The 16,971-nt window shown below is 34.4% G+C and overlaps 1 protein-coding gene across 1 annotated transcript; it reads right to left on the reverse strand.

The window, feature by feature from the left end:
• Positions 1–959: 959 nt before the first annotated feature.
• LOC138694420 (endocuticle structural glycoprotein SgAbd-4-like) lies at positions 960–8,473 on the reverse strand. The gene is made up of 3 exons (XM_069818118.1): positions 8,317–8,473; positions 3,581–3,699; positions 960–1,394 (listed from the first exon to the last, which is right to left on the reverse strand). The coding sequence occupies exons 1-3, from the start codon at positions 8,326–8,328 to the stop codon at positions 1,145–1,147; spliced, it is 381 nt and encodes a 126-aa protein (XP_069674219.1). The 5' UTR covers positions 8,329–8,473; the 3' UTR covers positions 960–1,144.
• Positions 8,474–16,971: the final 8,498 nt, after the last annotated feature.

The following is a 16,971-nucleotide window of genomic DNA, read 5'->3' on the forward strand; positions in this document are numbered from 1 at the left end:
GTGATACAAAACTTTTTAAAAATTCGTCGCCATCGTAAACCTTGGCACTTGTTAAAAAATGATTTTGTTTCGGCGAACATATCCACTGTGACTCGTAATCCACTTGTTCTTCGTAATAGGTATGTAGTTTCATGTTGGATAATTTAGTGGTAGGCCTACGGCTGTCATCCTGAAGCTTTCTGAGCAAGCTCTGAAATTAGTTTCTTCCACTTCGGATTACATTGCCCTAGTGTCAGTCACGCTCGCACTCCTGCCTTGTTTTTTGGAATAGGTTTTAGTATAGGATTGTAAAGCTGAAACTTGGATGGGATAGGTAATATACTGTCAGACATATGAGCCGTTCAGAGCGAAAGTGATATAAGTCAAAATTGGGTAATGAGGTTTAAAGTAAAAATTCTGTAAAATACAGCGTAAAGTAGCAATTAATATGGCCTTCTTGCTATCCACTGACTACTAATAGTTTAAGTAAATTGAATATTAATTGCTACTTTGCGCTGTATTTTACAGAATGTTTACTTTAACCCTCATTACCCATTTTTGACTTACACCACTTCTGCTCTGGACGGCACTTATAACCAAGCCGTTTCGATATTTCAATATCAAAGAAAAAGTACTATAATATGGTTTTAGTTATGTAAAACAATAAGTATGTAGTTACATTTATTTGTGAATTCATTATTTAAGTTTAATTTTTCTCAGTTTAGGTAGCATCTGGACTGATTCCTTTCTGCAAAATGTGGTCCATTTGATATTTCACCCTCCTGAAATGTTGACATGATTTACTTTTTATGCTAAACAGACATTGCTTGTATGTGACATACAATGCAAAACGACTCGTGACCATCGGTTCACGAAAACTTTGACTCTGTGAATGTCTACAAGATGACTCTGCTCTTATCGAGACTGAGAAATATAAGGGAAGGAAACTAAAACTGTGCCACATAATTATATTCAAACAATTTTATGAATGAGATTTATTGCGTTTAAAATTTATATTACAGAATATTCCTGTCGGTTCACATTATTCGATTAAGTCATACATTGTGAAATAAAAGATGTAGTCGAATCGTGGAGTACGTCCTGGAAGGACACCCTGCGTTCAAGAACATCTTTAAACCGTGGTCCTCGCAGTGGTCGTCACCTGTTACTTTTGGCTCTTGTCCTCCTCGGGGTGGGCCAAATTGTACTCGATGGACCTCTGGATGGCCTCAGGAATGGGGGGAGGCACTGGTAGGTGAGCAGCCTGGGGCACGAATCCGTTCTCATCAGCTGTGTATGTGACGGAATAGGTCTGTCCATCCTTGCCGACGAAGCTGAAGCTGCCTCGAACTGTTTCTGCTTCTCCTACCAGCTGACCAGACTCCTCTGCCTTAGTTCCATCCCCGCTCTCATAACTTAAAAATGGCAATGAAATGCAGTGTAAAATTGAGAGCCGAAAGACGGAAAGAAAACTAAGAAAAAGTGGTGCTTTGTGTGTAGAATGTAGGAAGGGGGAAAAAAGAGATAAATAAAATAATAAATAAAGGAGTGAAGAATGAGAGGAGAGGAAAATGAGCAGATAAAATTTAGAAATAGATAGAACATAATATGAAAGGAAAGAAATGAGAGAAACGGAGATAATTAAAGAAAGAAAAGGAGCAAAGAAAGTAACTAGCACGTGGTTTCAGAAAGGACAATGTGAAAACGATGAAAATGAGGTGGGAAAGAAATAAAAATAATTAGATGAAAAGGAGGTATAAAGAAGGAACACAGAATGAAAGAAATGGAAAAATTAAAAGGAATAACGTGAAAAGGAACATAATAATTAAATAATTAATATAGAGTTAAGGAGAAATAAACATGTAGAACAACGTTGTCAGACACAGCCTAAACGGAGCGGAACGCTCCACTATAACTTGTTGCGTGCTCCGGTGCTTCCACAGACATAAGCAAGTTCACGCTCCGACTGGACGTCTCTAGCACCACAACCGGTTTCGAAGCTTACAACTCTGACACTATTGATGTAGAAGATTATAAAAATGAATTAAAGATAAAGAATGAAATAAAATTGGAGGGAATGAACTAAAGAAAATTACAAGAAAGGAAACCGAGCGAAAGTAGGAAAATGAACGCGAGAAAAAGGAAGATGAAAATTTATTTACGGAATACGGAATTAAGATTAAGGGAAGAAGAAAGTTATTTAAATGAGAGGACGAATAGATAAAAGATTTATAACTATAAGAAATAATTTAAAATTGGACGAGAAGAAACTAAGAATCAAACATAAGAAGGAAGAAAGAAACTATAGGTTGATAGTAAGATGGATAGATGCAAATTTTAAAATGAGATAAATCTGTAAATAATTAGACTATTGTTGTTGTTGTTTAGTCAACTGTCTGAAGAATACCAACAAGGGACCAGTCAGAGGCAACTAGGCCAGAAGATAAGTGGTAAAGAGGCCAGTTCCTTTCCCCCTCCATTGCATACATCGCCGATTAGTTACATATTACACTAATCAGACTTCAGATGTATACAAACAATTGTTCTTCCTCTGACAAATATCGTGAAGTGAGATGTACTGCCTAATAATAGATGTACAGTAGTGGCAAAAAAAATCGGACCGACCCTTGTAGCTGATATAAAAGAATCCTATGCTGTGTATTGTGTCAAACTGTGGTAATTTCAATGTGGATAGTGAAGCCACAGGTATGTACTGCTATTTAATGTAAAAATACGCAGTTATCTTTGCCGAATAGAGGTAGAAATGTAATATTGATGCCAGATGAAAATAAAACTCTCAAATGTTTTTCGCCTGTAATTTTGAGGTAGTGAAAGAAACAAAAGACGGTAAGACTCGAACAAGTGCAATAAATTTCATTGTTACAATTAATTATACAAGATGGATGTGTTTTGTGAGTAGCAAAATTTGAATCTGTGACTCTGAAATCAGTTACAAGGGTCGGTCCGGTTTTTTGCCACTACTGTACATATCGCCAGAACCTCAATCAGAGGCGTAAATTAGATTATAGAGGGTGATATAATATTAAAAATGTGTACTAATACAGCAAAGAAAGTTAGAAGATTATAAATAACAAGGGAACAGAAATGGAAAATTAAAGAGCACGAAGAAAAAGTGAAATATGAATTATAATTATATAAACAGTGAAATGATTTGCTTTTAATTTTAAATTACAACTATTATTGTAAAAACTATCATTGCATTCCATCATGTTACGCTCAAAATTCTCTGATTTGCCTTCAGGATCTACTAAAGTATCAAAATAATAAGTATCTTAGCTGCTTTGTTAGCACATTTCAATGGAATAAGAGATATTGATGAAAATAATCATTGCAACATAATACGGCTTAATTTGAAAAAGAAATGCAAACTTGTACCTGTGTTTTGTGAATATATTAAATATTTGTGATAGGTACTGAATTCATCTCACATGTTAAGATATACAATACTCTGTATGCATGTACAGTATCTCATTCTGTAACCTTAAGTACTTTCGAATACTTTAATTTAACTGAGAAAATCGCAGCATTAGGTACACGTAGCATGGTGGAAGGACCGCATGTGGGACAATGGGTAAATTACCTGTACTTGTATGAACCGTCTCCGTTGAAAACGCTGTTGTAGGCGATGATTGGAACCTCTTTGAGATTGCTGGGTGGGGCTGCAGCGTAGGCGATGGCGAAGATTGCCGAGAGCAAGATCTGTGGAAAAATAAATTATGGCAATAGAGTCTTATTTGTATTATATTTGCACATATGGTAACATTTGGCGTTTCTTACTTTTAATTCGTAATCTCAACGCTGGTGAGTTTAAATTTCTGATAGCACAGATACTTATGTACACGTCCTACAGTGTTTCAGGTGGAGGACATGTTAACAGTGTCGGCTGTCATCTAAACGTCTACTGCGAAGTTTTCAAGGCTCAGAATGTTGGTAAGTTATTTTGTTGTTGTTTATTTAAGAACACCGTTTAGAGAACAGAGACGTTTAAGTCTCTTTTATGGTGAGATCACTATTATTTTTGACTATAAATGACAATGTAATTCAAACGAGAAACTTCTTGTAGAACCGCTTTATTTACCACAGTGCTCATATTTTATTGTTTCTCCTTTTCTTTCCAATTTGTATTTTTCGTACTTTTTTCACATTCTTTCTTAGTCATTTCCACTTGCCGTTTATATTATTTTCTTCCCACTCTTATTTGCCTGATTATATTAATCCAGCCTCTATCATCTTAATTTAACATATCTTATTACTGAACAAATATGGAACACAGACGGTCGGAAGATTTTATCTACTTAGACAAAGTGGGAGAGGATATTCTGTTTGTTTCGGTAGTTACAAATGAGGGGATCAAAAGCAAAGAGATACAAGTGAAATTTCTAATAACAGAGTTAAGTGCATCCAGGGCAAGCTAAAACATTTAGAACTTTAATAGCATAGGAATACATCGTTTAACCACATCATACACTAAAATTGAAATAAAAGATTTCACGGAATTCACGAAAACTTAAGTACTTTCAACCTCATTTTCTCACAAATAACTTAAGTGCACTTATACCTCTTTGCTTCTGACCTCCTCAAATGACTACCTAATGATATTTCCTGTCCACAATATTCATCGTTTACAAGTACACGATAGAACCTTTTTTCTGATGATCAGATGATACTTGTTAAATTTCAATACTATTTATAAGTGATGGATATACAGTACTTCAACTGAATTGAAGTAGTGGCGAAAACACATTCGTTAAGTAGCCTATGTAGTAAAATAACAAAGGACGTGACAGCAGGGATTGCGAACGAAAAACGTATGTTTTAATGAAGTCCTTTCCAACCTTAAGGGTTTGTAAAGCTATCCCAACAAACCGCGTTTATAGTCTAGAAGGTCGGCCACTTTCAAAACAAACATACATTATAAATGCTGCCTGCGCGCGTTAGGTTTTTTTGTCTAGGCATCATTTCAAGGGTTCAGAGCTATTGTGGGCCAAGCGCCATTTATTGAAAACGTAAAAACCAAGGGTTAAAGTTAAGTGAATACCATAGTTTAATGAAGATTGACATATTAGATTTAATGTGTATACTTTATTTTACTTCCTATATGTTTCCATTAAATTATGGTAATAACTTCATTTTAACCCCTGTTTTCTACGGTTTTTGTAAATAGCGCTTGGCCCACTATGGTTCTGAACCCTTCATTTGTACTTTATATGCTATCAAACGGGGTAACCAGTGCATAATAGATCCTGTGATCAAATCTCTCTACTCACGTCCTCTTCCTTCGTTTATTAGTTTATGTGTGTACAATGTTCAGTAATTCTTATATTTCTACTATATTTGTTATTATTAATTGATTTACAGATATTACTCGACCAAGGCCAGTGGAGTCCTGCAGCCCGGAGTCATGGCGCTACTGCCCCTGCGTTCGTAATACCGCATCGCGATAGTTCACAGTACGCTCGCGGCTCCACTCGCCTCGGTCAAGTAATACAAGTTTCTCGCATATTCCAAAGCTAGTGATAATAACAATCATAGATATATGCAAGAAGTGTGTTTAGATATTAAATTTGTAAGTGAATAAGGAAGTATGAATGTAATGGAACTATAAGTGTTATTGAACAGTTAACCTAAAAAAATAAAATAAGAAGTGGAAGTATGGACGACGGGACCCTGAAATCTCATGCGTACTAGCTTCATATTAGCCTTTCTCCTGGTGCACCGGTAGATACCAACTGTAAGTTATGAGCAGTCAAGAATAATAACAGACAAAGTTCATGAAAATAATGTTCAATTTCCAACATTCTACTCCTTCAGCCTGCCTATGTTGGAAAGTAATGCTCAGATGTTAAATTTGGTGTGAGTTTCATTGAAATATCACAAGTATGGTACAGTAATTTTACGATGTCTTAAAAGTAGAACATGTAGCGTTTCGGAACTATATGTCGGTTTCATCGTCAGGGAATTCAAGGATGCAAGAGCTTATTTTTTGAATAAGAATGTGTACTTCTCACGAACGGAAAACTTTCTGAAAAATGTTATATCAACACAGGCGTAAGACAAGAGTGCAGTTTGTGCGCGAGCTTATTTCTTAACATTTATGTACTCGATATCCTTAGAGAATGAAAAATAAATATTTTAGATTAATTGAAAATAAACCAAAAAATATTTTAAATACTTTTGCTGACGATCTTAGATAGTAAAGCAAAAAAATTAATACCTTTTACAAAAATTCATTTATAACGTAAATGAAATATGTAAATAATGCCCTCTGAGCTCGAGTATGTAACTTTTTCGGGGTTTCTAGAATGTTTTTTATATAAAGAAAGCAATATCTATCTTTGTTCTGGTAATAAATTATTATTATTAGCCTATTATTATTATTATTATTATCATTATTGTTATTATTAGCCTATTATTATGATTATTATTATTATTATTATTATTATTATTATTGTTGTTGTTGTTATTGTTGTTGTTCTTGTTCTTGTTACTGCAATTTAAGAACATGAACACAAAAATAAAGTACTAAATGGTTTTTAAAGACAAGGTCTGGATAACAAATGACATATTACTTTCTTGGAGACACAATTGAGCCCATTGTGACAGAACAGAACATATACGGAGAAAATATCTACCACCCTCGATGCTAAGACTGAATAGGGGTCTGCGTGCATGGCTTGACCTCGAATAGAGAATGCGAACAAAAAACTGGATTCTTCCTCTTGAAGGCGAGACAGCTTAGAATATCAGCTGTTGAAATCCATGATGCGAACTGATGAAGGGATAATGATAGCCTAACTTTTGAATTATACACTATTATGCCTGTTTGTATGTTAGGTTAGGATATATGATATAATGTATTTTGTTTGTAGCATTTTCATTTTATCTGTGTGTTCTTTTGAAGACTGGTTGGATTTAATTATAGGTGAGAGGGTGGAACCTATAAAGTAAGACTTGTTGTGTAAAGCACATACGGTCAAAAGACCGTGCATTGGATTTAAGATCAAATTCTGATAGTGTAGTGCATCTATATGTATAATATTGCTGAATAAATCCATACATCAAGATTACTATATATTATAGCAGCCTAATAAATTTAAAAAATTGGTCTTTGATGATATACAATATAGCAATGAGGCTGATAGAGACTTCAGAGTACAAAAATTTCAAAATATTTATGGAACTATGAGTAGGAATTTAATAAAATATTTTAATAAAATGTGATGAGTCGAACTGAAGTTCTTAAAAATGTAAATGCCTGATACATAAATGAAATAGTGCAATTATCCAGAAAACCTCGCACGACATATTGTCGAGAAAAATCAGGCGCAAAACTCTAATAATTAAATAATGTAGAAGGAACATTGATGTAGTTATTTGCAGTGCGAAGTATGTTGGGCCTATGAAGCCTGTATAGACTAATTTAAATTTCATATATTTAAAAATGTGTGCCTCAAACGTGCGCTATAAAACAGTGTCTTAGAACCAAATTAATATTAAATTCTATGAAGTCATATAAGTGACGGTGATAACATGTGTCACAAAATTGGATTACTATGAAGAGATCAAATAGAAGTCGTGTAAATATAACTGAAATTAAATGTTAAATATAAATGGATAATCACACCCTTATGGATCAAATGTATAATCAGAAAGCAAAGAAAGGGCTAAATATTTGCAGTCATAAAGTTTACAAAACGATATAGATGGCTAAGAAATGATGACTCGTATCTGAAAATTTCCAGGTGAATCAGGAAACTGTTCTAAAAATAATTTTTTCTCAAAATATTAAAACTTTTTATATATGATTCTGCTTTGCATGATGTTTTACTCGAGGACAAAATATTAGTTAAGTCTCCAATTTTGTGAGTATAATAATAATACAGTTAATCTAATTAATTATGTAATTAAAATAAATGACCATTTTTGTACATATGAGGTATCATTTCTTAGCCATCGATATATTGGAAACAACATGCTTAATTAGTCTGAATATATTTTAGTGTGACAAATATAAAATCACTGAAGAGTTCCAATATAGAAGAGTAAAAATTCAAATATTGAGAAACCGAACAATACTGCTATGACGAATAACAAAGAAGTACAAGCCATATAACCTAGCACGAAAAAGAGAATGATTTTGATGTGTAAGAATTGTAGTAGGAGAAAGCAACATATGTACTCCGAGAAAATTACCCCAACGTCAAGTTTCTTTTTCAACCCACTAGATTCTAAAGTCAAATTTTCAGCGTGCAGCTGAGGTTGCTACCTAACCTACTATAAGAGCAGGAGAACAATCTCTGAATTGAAGTAACTTACAAACTTAATCATGATGCTGAGGTCTGTTTCCTTGGTATCCTTTCTCTGAGAACGGAGTGCTGATGTGTGAACAACACCACCAGACTACCGGTATTTATACAGACAGTCCGGAACTCTTTAACAGTGTGGCAGAATTTGAAACTAGAGAAGCAACTAAACTTTCAAAGACGAGACAAGAAATCTTTCAAACCTACAGAGTAAGTTTCGAAACAGCTGACGGGGAGGACACAATACGTTTAACTAGTTAGCATTCCAACAAGTTATACATTACCAATTTAGTGGATGTCTTCCAAGAACAGGACGTAAAATAAACTTGTCTGGCATTGAATGAAATTGCATAGACTTTATTTCAAGGTCATAACGGTCTTGTATTAACATCTAAATATTTCAGGCTTGCAATTATTGCGCGGATTAACTCTTGCACCTGTATCTCTGCAAAGGTTTCCACATTTGCATATTCCTCTTTCATTCTTAAGTTCCCATGTGATTAATAGCACCAGAACTCTCCTACCCATCATTAAAATTCTGCACGTTGCGTTGCATTTAATGCTTCCTTCATATTTTTCACGCAGTAATTGATAATAGGAATAATAATAATAATAATAATAATAATAATAATAATAATAATAATAATAACAATAATAATACATTAAACAGAATGTACTATAAAGATTAAAGGTAAACAACTGTTTTTGAGTCACAGATAAAATAATTAAATGGTATAGTGTATGTGTGCACATGATATCACATGTACAGGATGTTAAAAAAAGTATCCAATATTTTAAGAGGTGCTAGTTTGCATCAAAACAAGAAAATAATGTCTAATAAACATGGGTCCTACAACACATACTTTCTGAGATCTGAACACTTGTTCATAAGAGGTACTCAATGTCACTTCCATTCATGACAATGCATTCTTCTGCTCTTTGGCGTAAGGAATTACGCACTCTTTGAAATTGTTAATACGATAATAAGAAAGTCCTGATAACGAGCCCTAGTTAATCTCTGTGTAGCACGTATGGCCCTATTGATCTATCACCAAGAACGCCTGCCCATACGTTGATTGAGAATCGGTGATGATGACTTGTTTCTTCAACTGATTGGCAATTTTCATCAGCCTACACATGCTGATTACGAAAATTCACAACACCATCTCTGCTGAACCTCGCTCATATCCGCAACTAAACTTTTGTTTTCAGTATTCCTTGCGACGCACAGTGGTCCAGAATGCAAATTTAGCGGGACAAACTAATAACTTGACAAACTAATAACTTTTCAGCTTCATAACAGATTTTTATGACATTTTACACAGTAGTTACAGGTAGCATATATGTTTTGTGTACCAGCTCTCGTTACGTTAGTATAAGGAAAACTACCCCTTATATGGGGGATTAGACAAAATTAATAACTTTTCTCCTATCTCAATGATTTTTATGAAATTTTACACAGCGGTTAGAAGTACCATATATGTTTTGTATACGAGCTCTGATTACGTTAGAATAAGGGAAACTACCTCTTATAGGGGGCGCAATTAGACAAAATTAGTAACTTTTTTTTCATATCCGACAGATTTTAATGAAATTTTACACAGTAGTTAAGGATAGCATATACGTTTTGTATACAAGCTCTCATTACGTTGGCATAAGGGGAACTATCCCTTATATGGAGGTACAATTAGACAAAATTAGTAACTTTTCTCTAATCTAACATATTTTTATGAAATTTTACACAGTAGTTACGGGTAGCATATATGTTTTATATACAAGCTCTGATTACGTTGGTATAAGGGAAACTACACTTTATAGGGGGCGCAATTAGACAAAATTAGTAACTCTTCTCTTATCTAACAGATTTTTATGAAATTTTACAGAGTAGTTACGGGTAGCATATATGTTTTGTATACAAGTTCTCATTACCTTGGTATAAGGGGAACTACCCCTTATAGGGGGGAGGCGCTATTAGACAAAATTAGTAACTTTTCTCCTATCTAACAGTCTTTTATGAAATTTTACACAGTAGTTACAGGTAACATATATGTTTTATATACAAGCTCTGATTACGATGATATAAGGGGAACAACCTCTTATAGGGGGCACATTTAGACAAAGTTAGTAACTTTTCTCTTATCTAACATATTTTTATGAAATTTTACACAGTAGTTACAGGTAGCATATATTTTTTGTATACAAGCTCTCATTACGTTGGTATAAGAGGAACTACCGCTTATAGGGGGCACAATTAGACAAAATTAGTAACTTTTCTTGTATGTAACATATTTTTATGAAATTTTACTTAGTAGTTACAGGTAGCATATATGTTTTGTACCCAAACTCTCATTATACATTGGTATAAGTAGAACTGCCCCTTATAGGGGGCGCAATTGAACAAAATTAGTAACTTTTCTCCTATGTAATAGATTTGTATGAAATTTCATACAGTAGTTACACGTAGTACATTTGTTTTGTGTACAAACTCTGATTACGTTGGTATTAGAGGAACTGCTCCTTATAGGGGGATGCATTTAAACAAAATTAGTAACTTTTCTTCTGTCTAACAGATTTTCATGAAACTTTATACAGTAGTTACAGATAGTAAACATGTTTTGTATACAAGCTCTAATTCTCTGGATTGTTCTTGTTTTGACCTCATACTTGCTGTGATGGAAAAGCTTTCTTGGGCAGCCACGACTTTTTCCAGGGGTACGTTTTCTCTAAATTTTCATTACTATCACGATGGGAACCTAATTTAATAAGTAGTTCACTAAGACAATGTTCGTTTCGTTAAAAAGAAAACTCATATTCTTCATCCTCCTGCTCTCCAACGATAAATTACCTTATGGGGAAAATGTAATATTTTACGTACTATTGAACCTTTTGGGCACTCGGGAAGCTTATTTGATACATAATTCACAAGCTGCCACCTGGAATTCCCTAATTGCACTTCGGAAGCAGATTCTGTTCACAGATATTTAAATAACTGTAATCGAGAAAAATTGCACTACTGCACCTGGAAAGAATAGTGCGCATAATTTATTACTTCCGCACATCTGCGCACCTTAAGACTGCATTTAAAATAGAGTTAAATACTCGAGGAAGTGAAAAAAAATTATTTTGGGACGGAACAAAGGGTGTTTTTTTTTTTCTCTACCTTAGTCAAGTTTGCACTCAATGGTTACATTTATATTTTGTCCCGTGTCCATTCATGCTAATTTGACATGCTATAATAACATTAAATGTAACAAAAACAAACAATGTTACATACCTAAAGAACTACTAGACATGTTGATACCAAATATGAATGGAATCGACCACTTACAAAGAGTTACAGCACAAAGAAAATGGCAGACTCGCGGCACTTGGTGAGTAAGAATGCTGAGTGACGAAATGTGGCGTGTTGCCGGCTTCTTGTCTTACTCTGCTGCCATCTCGGCTGATTAAGATTATCAATCCAGTGTATATAGGAAAAATAATTTAAGGGCTTTATTTCATTTTTTTACATGTCATTTTGTCATTTTTCTACGTTTGTCCTCCTAAATATGGATTTTGGACCACTGTGCGACGTATCAGTATTCAATGCCAGGGGTGTCAACTACGGTATGATTATCTGGTAGTCTGCTGTATTGTAGGGCAGAGAAATGCATTGATATTAGTGGACGTCACATTGAGCACCTCCTATAAATAAGTGTTCAGATCTCAGAAAATATGTGTCGTAGGATCCATGTTCATTAGATATTATTTTCTTGTTTTGATGCATACTATCACCTCCTAAAATATTGGATACTTTTCTTTAACACCCTGTATACTAGGGCATTCGATAAGCAATGGAAACAGTGCTATAAATCAATGTTCAATGGAAAGAGGCATTAACTTTCAATCAAGAGCCGACAACCAAAGAGCTTTAGATCAATCACTGAGAGACACATCCAGAAATGATGCTGCAGATGGAGTCCTTCATCTCCCAAGGATTTGGCAAGGATTTGCTAACATGGTAGGGAACTATATTTGAAGAATGTAATGCCAAAAGTAACCTAAATAAATTTAGCTTGAAACAGTAACTATGTTGCCATTACTTTTCGAATGTCCTAGTATTATTATTGTTAGTTATCCTAGCTTATGTTAACTTTCTACAGTTATGCATGTATTGTGCACGCGTCTGTATCGCTTCCATGCCAAAGCACAACTGAACAACATTATTTTGTTTAATATATTGTAACCCCTACGGATTATAATGAACTATTCCAAGTAGGTTATGTAATTCCGAGTTATGTAAATAAGCGAATTCCAATAGTGTATGGAACTAGGCCAGTTCACATTGTTCTTCGTAGAATATGACGCAACCATTTCAATGACGTCAGTGCAATTTTAGTTTCACACAATCGTTTACTATTATAGTAATAATTAGAGACCAGATTTTAAAGGGAATCTCTTTTTTATTTCAACACGAAACGTGAAATATTTAATTACGATGTTCAAAACTATCTTCCACCGACCAAAATATGTGGTTTTGTCTTCCCTTTTTTCCCCCTTTTCAGTCTATATTCCATTTTTCCCCCTTTTTAAAAACATCTCTTATTTTGGTTCTTTTTTGACAATATCGCAAACATTTAGGTAATTTTTCTGTATATATTTTTTTTTCTGATAGGCCTATAGCTTCCTGAGCAAGCGAAAATAAATATCGTTCTTCTTATGATTCCAGACATTGAAAAACTAATAAAGTCTGTTGATTTAGAGTTCAGGATAAAAAGAAAATTTTTACCTTTGGTTTCAATTGATGTTAAGCGTTTATTGTCTGTTTATAAATATATTCTGCATTCAAAGAGACAGAATTATGTCGAAACACATTAAAATGTTGAATGTGATCAAATACTACACTTTCCTTACGTTGTGAAGCGATAAATATAAGTTCGTGTGTGCTATGTGTATCCATGAATGCGCTGAAGTGTGTTTTCAATTAAAATAGCACCCTTTGAGGGAGTAATGTAGTCCTTTTTGAACCATATCAAATACAACACTTTCCTTATGTTATTAAGAGATAAATGTAAGATTGTGTGTGCCATGTATATCCATGTATGTGCTGAAGTGTGTTTTGGGGAGTAATATAGTCCTTTTTTCAAGTCCTTTTTTTTTTTTTTGCTGTAACTTTCCCTTTTTTGTCCTCTTTTGAAGAAAAATTTTCCAAACATTTGCGAAGCCAAAAGACGTAAGTCAAAAGGCAAATCGGCATTTGTGAGGTGTATTAAATTCTACAATTTGGAATTTCTCTGACAAAATTACCGTTCCACGACTCCTTCGTCGTGCTAATGAGAACCGAATAGTTCGAAACCTGAGATGCGCAAACTGGGGGACAGAAAACAAACCCATTTTGTGTTATACAGGACAAAAGCCTTTGGTAAAACCAAAGACTGCAAAAGGACACCAGTCCAAAGCAGTCAAAGGAATCAACCTTTGGCAATGACCCGTGAAAAACACAAACTTGTAAAATTATGAGTACAAACTCAATATTGTTTTGCGCTTTTCTCTGTTTCGGCTTCAATTCGCCTCTTCAGCTAGGGAGAGTGTGACGACAAAAATCATGTCGATCAGTACCCTAGGACAGAGTGGGGAAGGAAAGATTCTCGAAAGAGAAATTCCAAAATCCGGTCTCTAGTAATAATAATAATAATAATAATAATAATAATAATAATAATATTATTATTATTATTATTATTATTATTATTATTACTATTACTATAATAGTAACGACCAGTAATAATGCTTTAGGAAATAGATTCAACCATTCTACAGAAATAAACACTAACATAAGAATAGAATTCAGAATATCTCAGATAATTTTCATTCATAATAAATAGGCCTGCAGTAAGTACCAGCAAATCAATCTTCGCAGATGAATTTTATGCCAATTATATTTTAGAAAATCAGTCCCATTAAATAAAATTAAGTTAAAACATTAACATAGAAACAAATTAGTGTCATGAAGGTAACATATATTACGTTTCCTTATTATAAAATAATGTTATTCGTTTCAGCTACTTCAGAAAGACACGCGATAACATAATTATTAAGGCACTACGCTCCAAATTCAGGTTATGGTATCGATTCCCAATGAGGTCATGAGTGTGTCTTTTTTTTTTTTTCAATAAAAATTTCATAATTATTTCGAGAGCTCTGTGGCTTGAGATCGATCAAAACTTCAATAGAAATCAATATCAGGCAGTCAATTCCGTCTTAAACTTGGAAACACATACACTTATACCTATTTTCACACTGAGTTCTTAATTGCCATATATAGTTCACTGGCTTTAAGTCTTGTAGTTTACAGTCCACGAACACTATATAAATATTTGACTTGAATTTTGGGGTTTTCTGAATGAGTTCTATATGGGCCAAGCGCCATTTACTAAAACCGTAGAAAACAAGGGTTAAAATTTAGTTATTACATAATTCAATGGAAACATATAGCAAGTAATATAAAGTACACACATTAAAACTAAATGATATATCAATCTTCATTAAACTATGATATTCACTTAATTTTAACCCTTGCTTTCTCCGTTTTTAATAAATGACGCTTGGCCCAATATGGCTCTGAACCCTTCAATTCCTCTCAAATTCAGCTTTCATATGGTTATAATATTCATAAACAGGCATTTAAAACGGTGCAGGAACCCTACACGCCCAGTGCTCTGTGTACAGTTCATTATAGCAAATACGTTACAGTGAATTGCAGGTACATGATAATTATTCTTATAATTGTATCACATGTAATTGCAATAATGTTCTTTCTTTCTTTCTTTCTTTCTTTCTTTCTTTCTTTCTTTCTTTCTTTCTTTCTTTCCCGTAGTTTAACCTCTCCCTTTTAGGTTCATTTACACGACCCACGCCACACGGGCCTTACAGGGCCGCGACCTGTCGGGAGAGGAATTAATCTATGGATCACATACATACTTTTTTGACCATACAAGGACATGGAGGGCCTCCCGGACGAGGGAACAGCTCAATGCCAGGGCCACCTCCTATACAACACAAACATTTAAGACATTACACATCATTCACTCACACATACGAAAGGATTAAGAGAAGGATCGCCGTCCATGGCCGGACTTTTAAGAGGTACAATCCCGGCATTTGCCTGGAAATAACTGAGGAAACCATGAAAAACCTCAGTTAGGATTGCCGGCCCCTGGGATCGAACCCCGGACCTCCCGAATGCAAGGCCAGCCCTCTACCACTCCGCTAGGCAATAATGTTCAATAAATATATTCATATGATTCCTCAAATCCAGGACATGTGGATTTTTTTTTTTTTTGAGCTAAAAATTTCAGTTGCTGGTCTTGCTTCTTTTATAGTTTCAAGGAATTTGAGGAATGAAATATAGTACTTACATAATTTGGAATTTTTCTTCGTTTGTATACTTCTTTCCATTTCTTGGCATAAATATAAATTTAAAGTTGCTCAGAAGATAAAAGAGTCCCTATCCGCCATCTTCGCCTAAAACTTGTTTTAACCCTGGACTGAATACCCTTTTTTGTCAGCTTTGGTTGTATACCTGCGGTTACTAGTCACCTCACATATTCTTTTGGGCCTATTGTGCAAAATGGCTTTTATTTTGTATTATATTCTTTATGGATATGTTATTGAAGGATTTTTGAATTATGAAAAATAAATTTGAAGTTGAAAAGACAAATTAACTTCATAAAATTACAAAGTACAGAATTTCTGAACTTAATAACTACAATGGAAATGTCAGTGCTTGATAATTGAAGCCTTGCCCCGAATAGGGGTCTAAGATCCAAATCTATTTTTTTTAGAAATTTCAGAAAAACTAACTGGAGCTAGATCCGTCTTCCACAACGAACGAACTTTAGCTTCGGAATTTCAACCTGATGTAGTTGCCATAGCTACCGATAGATGTGTCCATATAATATAGAAACTATAATAGATTCCTATTTCACTAATAATAATTCGTTTTCGACGACTGTGACACTTAGATCCCTATTCGGGGCTAGGCTTCAATTGCTGATAACTGATCAATTGAGGCGGTAGCCGGAAAAGGGGCCCATGGGTCTATAGGCCCTTTTTCGGGAAAATGTTTAATTCGATTCTCCGTGTTAAAATCTACTTGCTTACGTAGTTTTTTTTCAATATCTTGTACATAGAGGGCAGGATAGCTAATTGAATGAACCCATGCACTCTTGCATAGTTGTGGAATGCAGCAAACATGGACACAGACAGTTTGAGGCAGGCACTGCAAGCAGTATAATTGTGTTGCGTGTAACAGTTGTGATCTGTGTACGATCTGAATTGTTTCAAAATGGGATGAAATGAACATAAACGAAAAAACAGGAGACTGGACATGAAAATGAACTTAAAACGGGAAGACAGAAAAATGAATAAACAACATGATATCACTTATGTAACTTCGAAAGGTGCTATTGTTGAAGGTAAGTTTTGAACCCATTACCTCCTGCTGCCAGAAGGAATGTTTCTCCAAGTTCACTGCTGATGAACGGAAAGATCTCTTCGAAATATTTTACAGTGGGCAAACAAAGTTACTGCACGATGCTACAGTGGCAGGCTTGTAAAAAAAATCTACTAGTCATAAAAACTTAAAATCCAAAAGTAAGTCGTGAAAATGCATGGACATTATTCTCTGCGT

The sequence above is a fragment of the Periplaneta americana genome, chromosome 2 (genome assembly GCF_040183065.1).
Source record: "Periplaneta americana isolate PAMFEO1 chromosome 2, P.americana_PAMFEO1_priV1, whole genome shotgun sequence".
NCBI lineage: Eukaryota > Metazoa > Arthropoda > Insecta > Blattodea > Blattidae > Periplaneta > Periplaneta americana.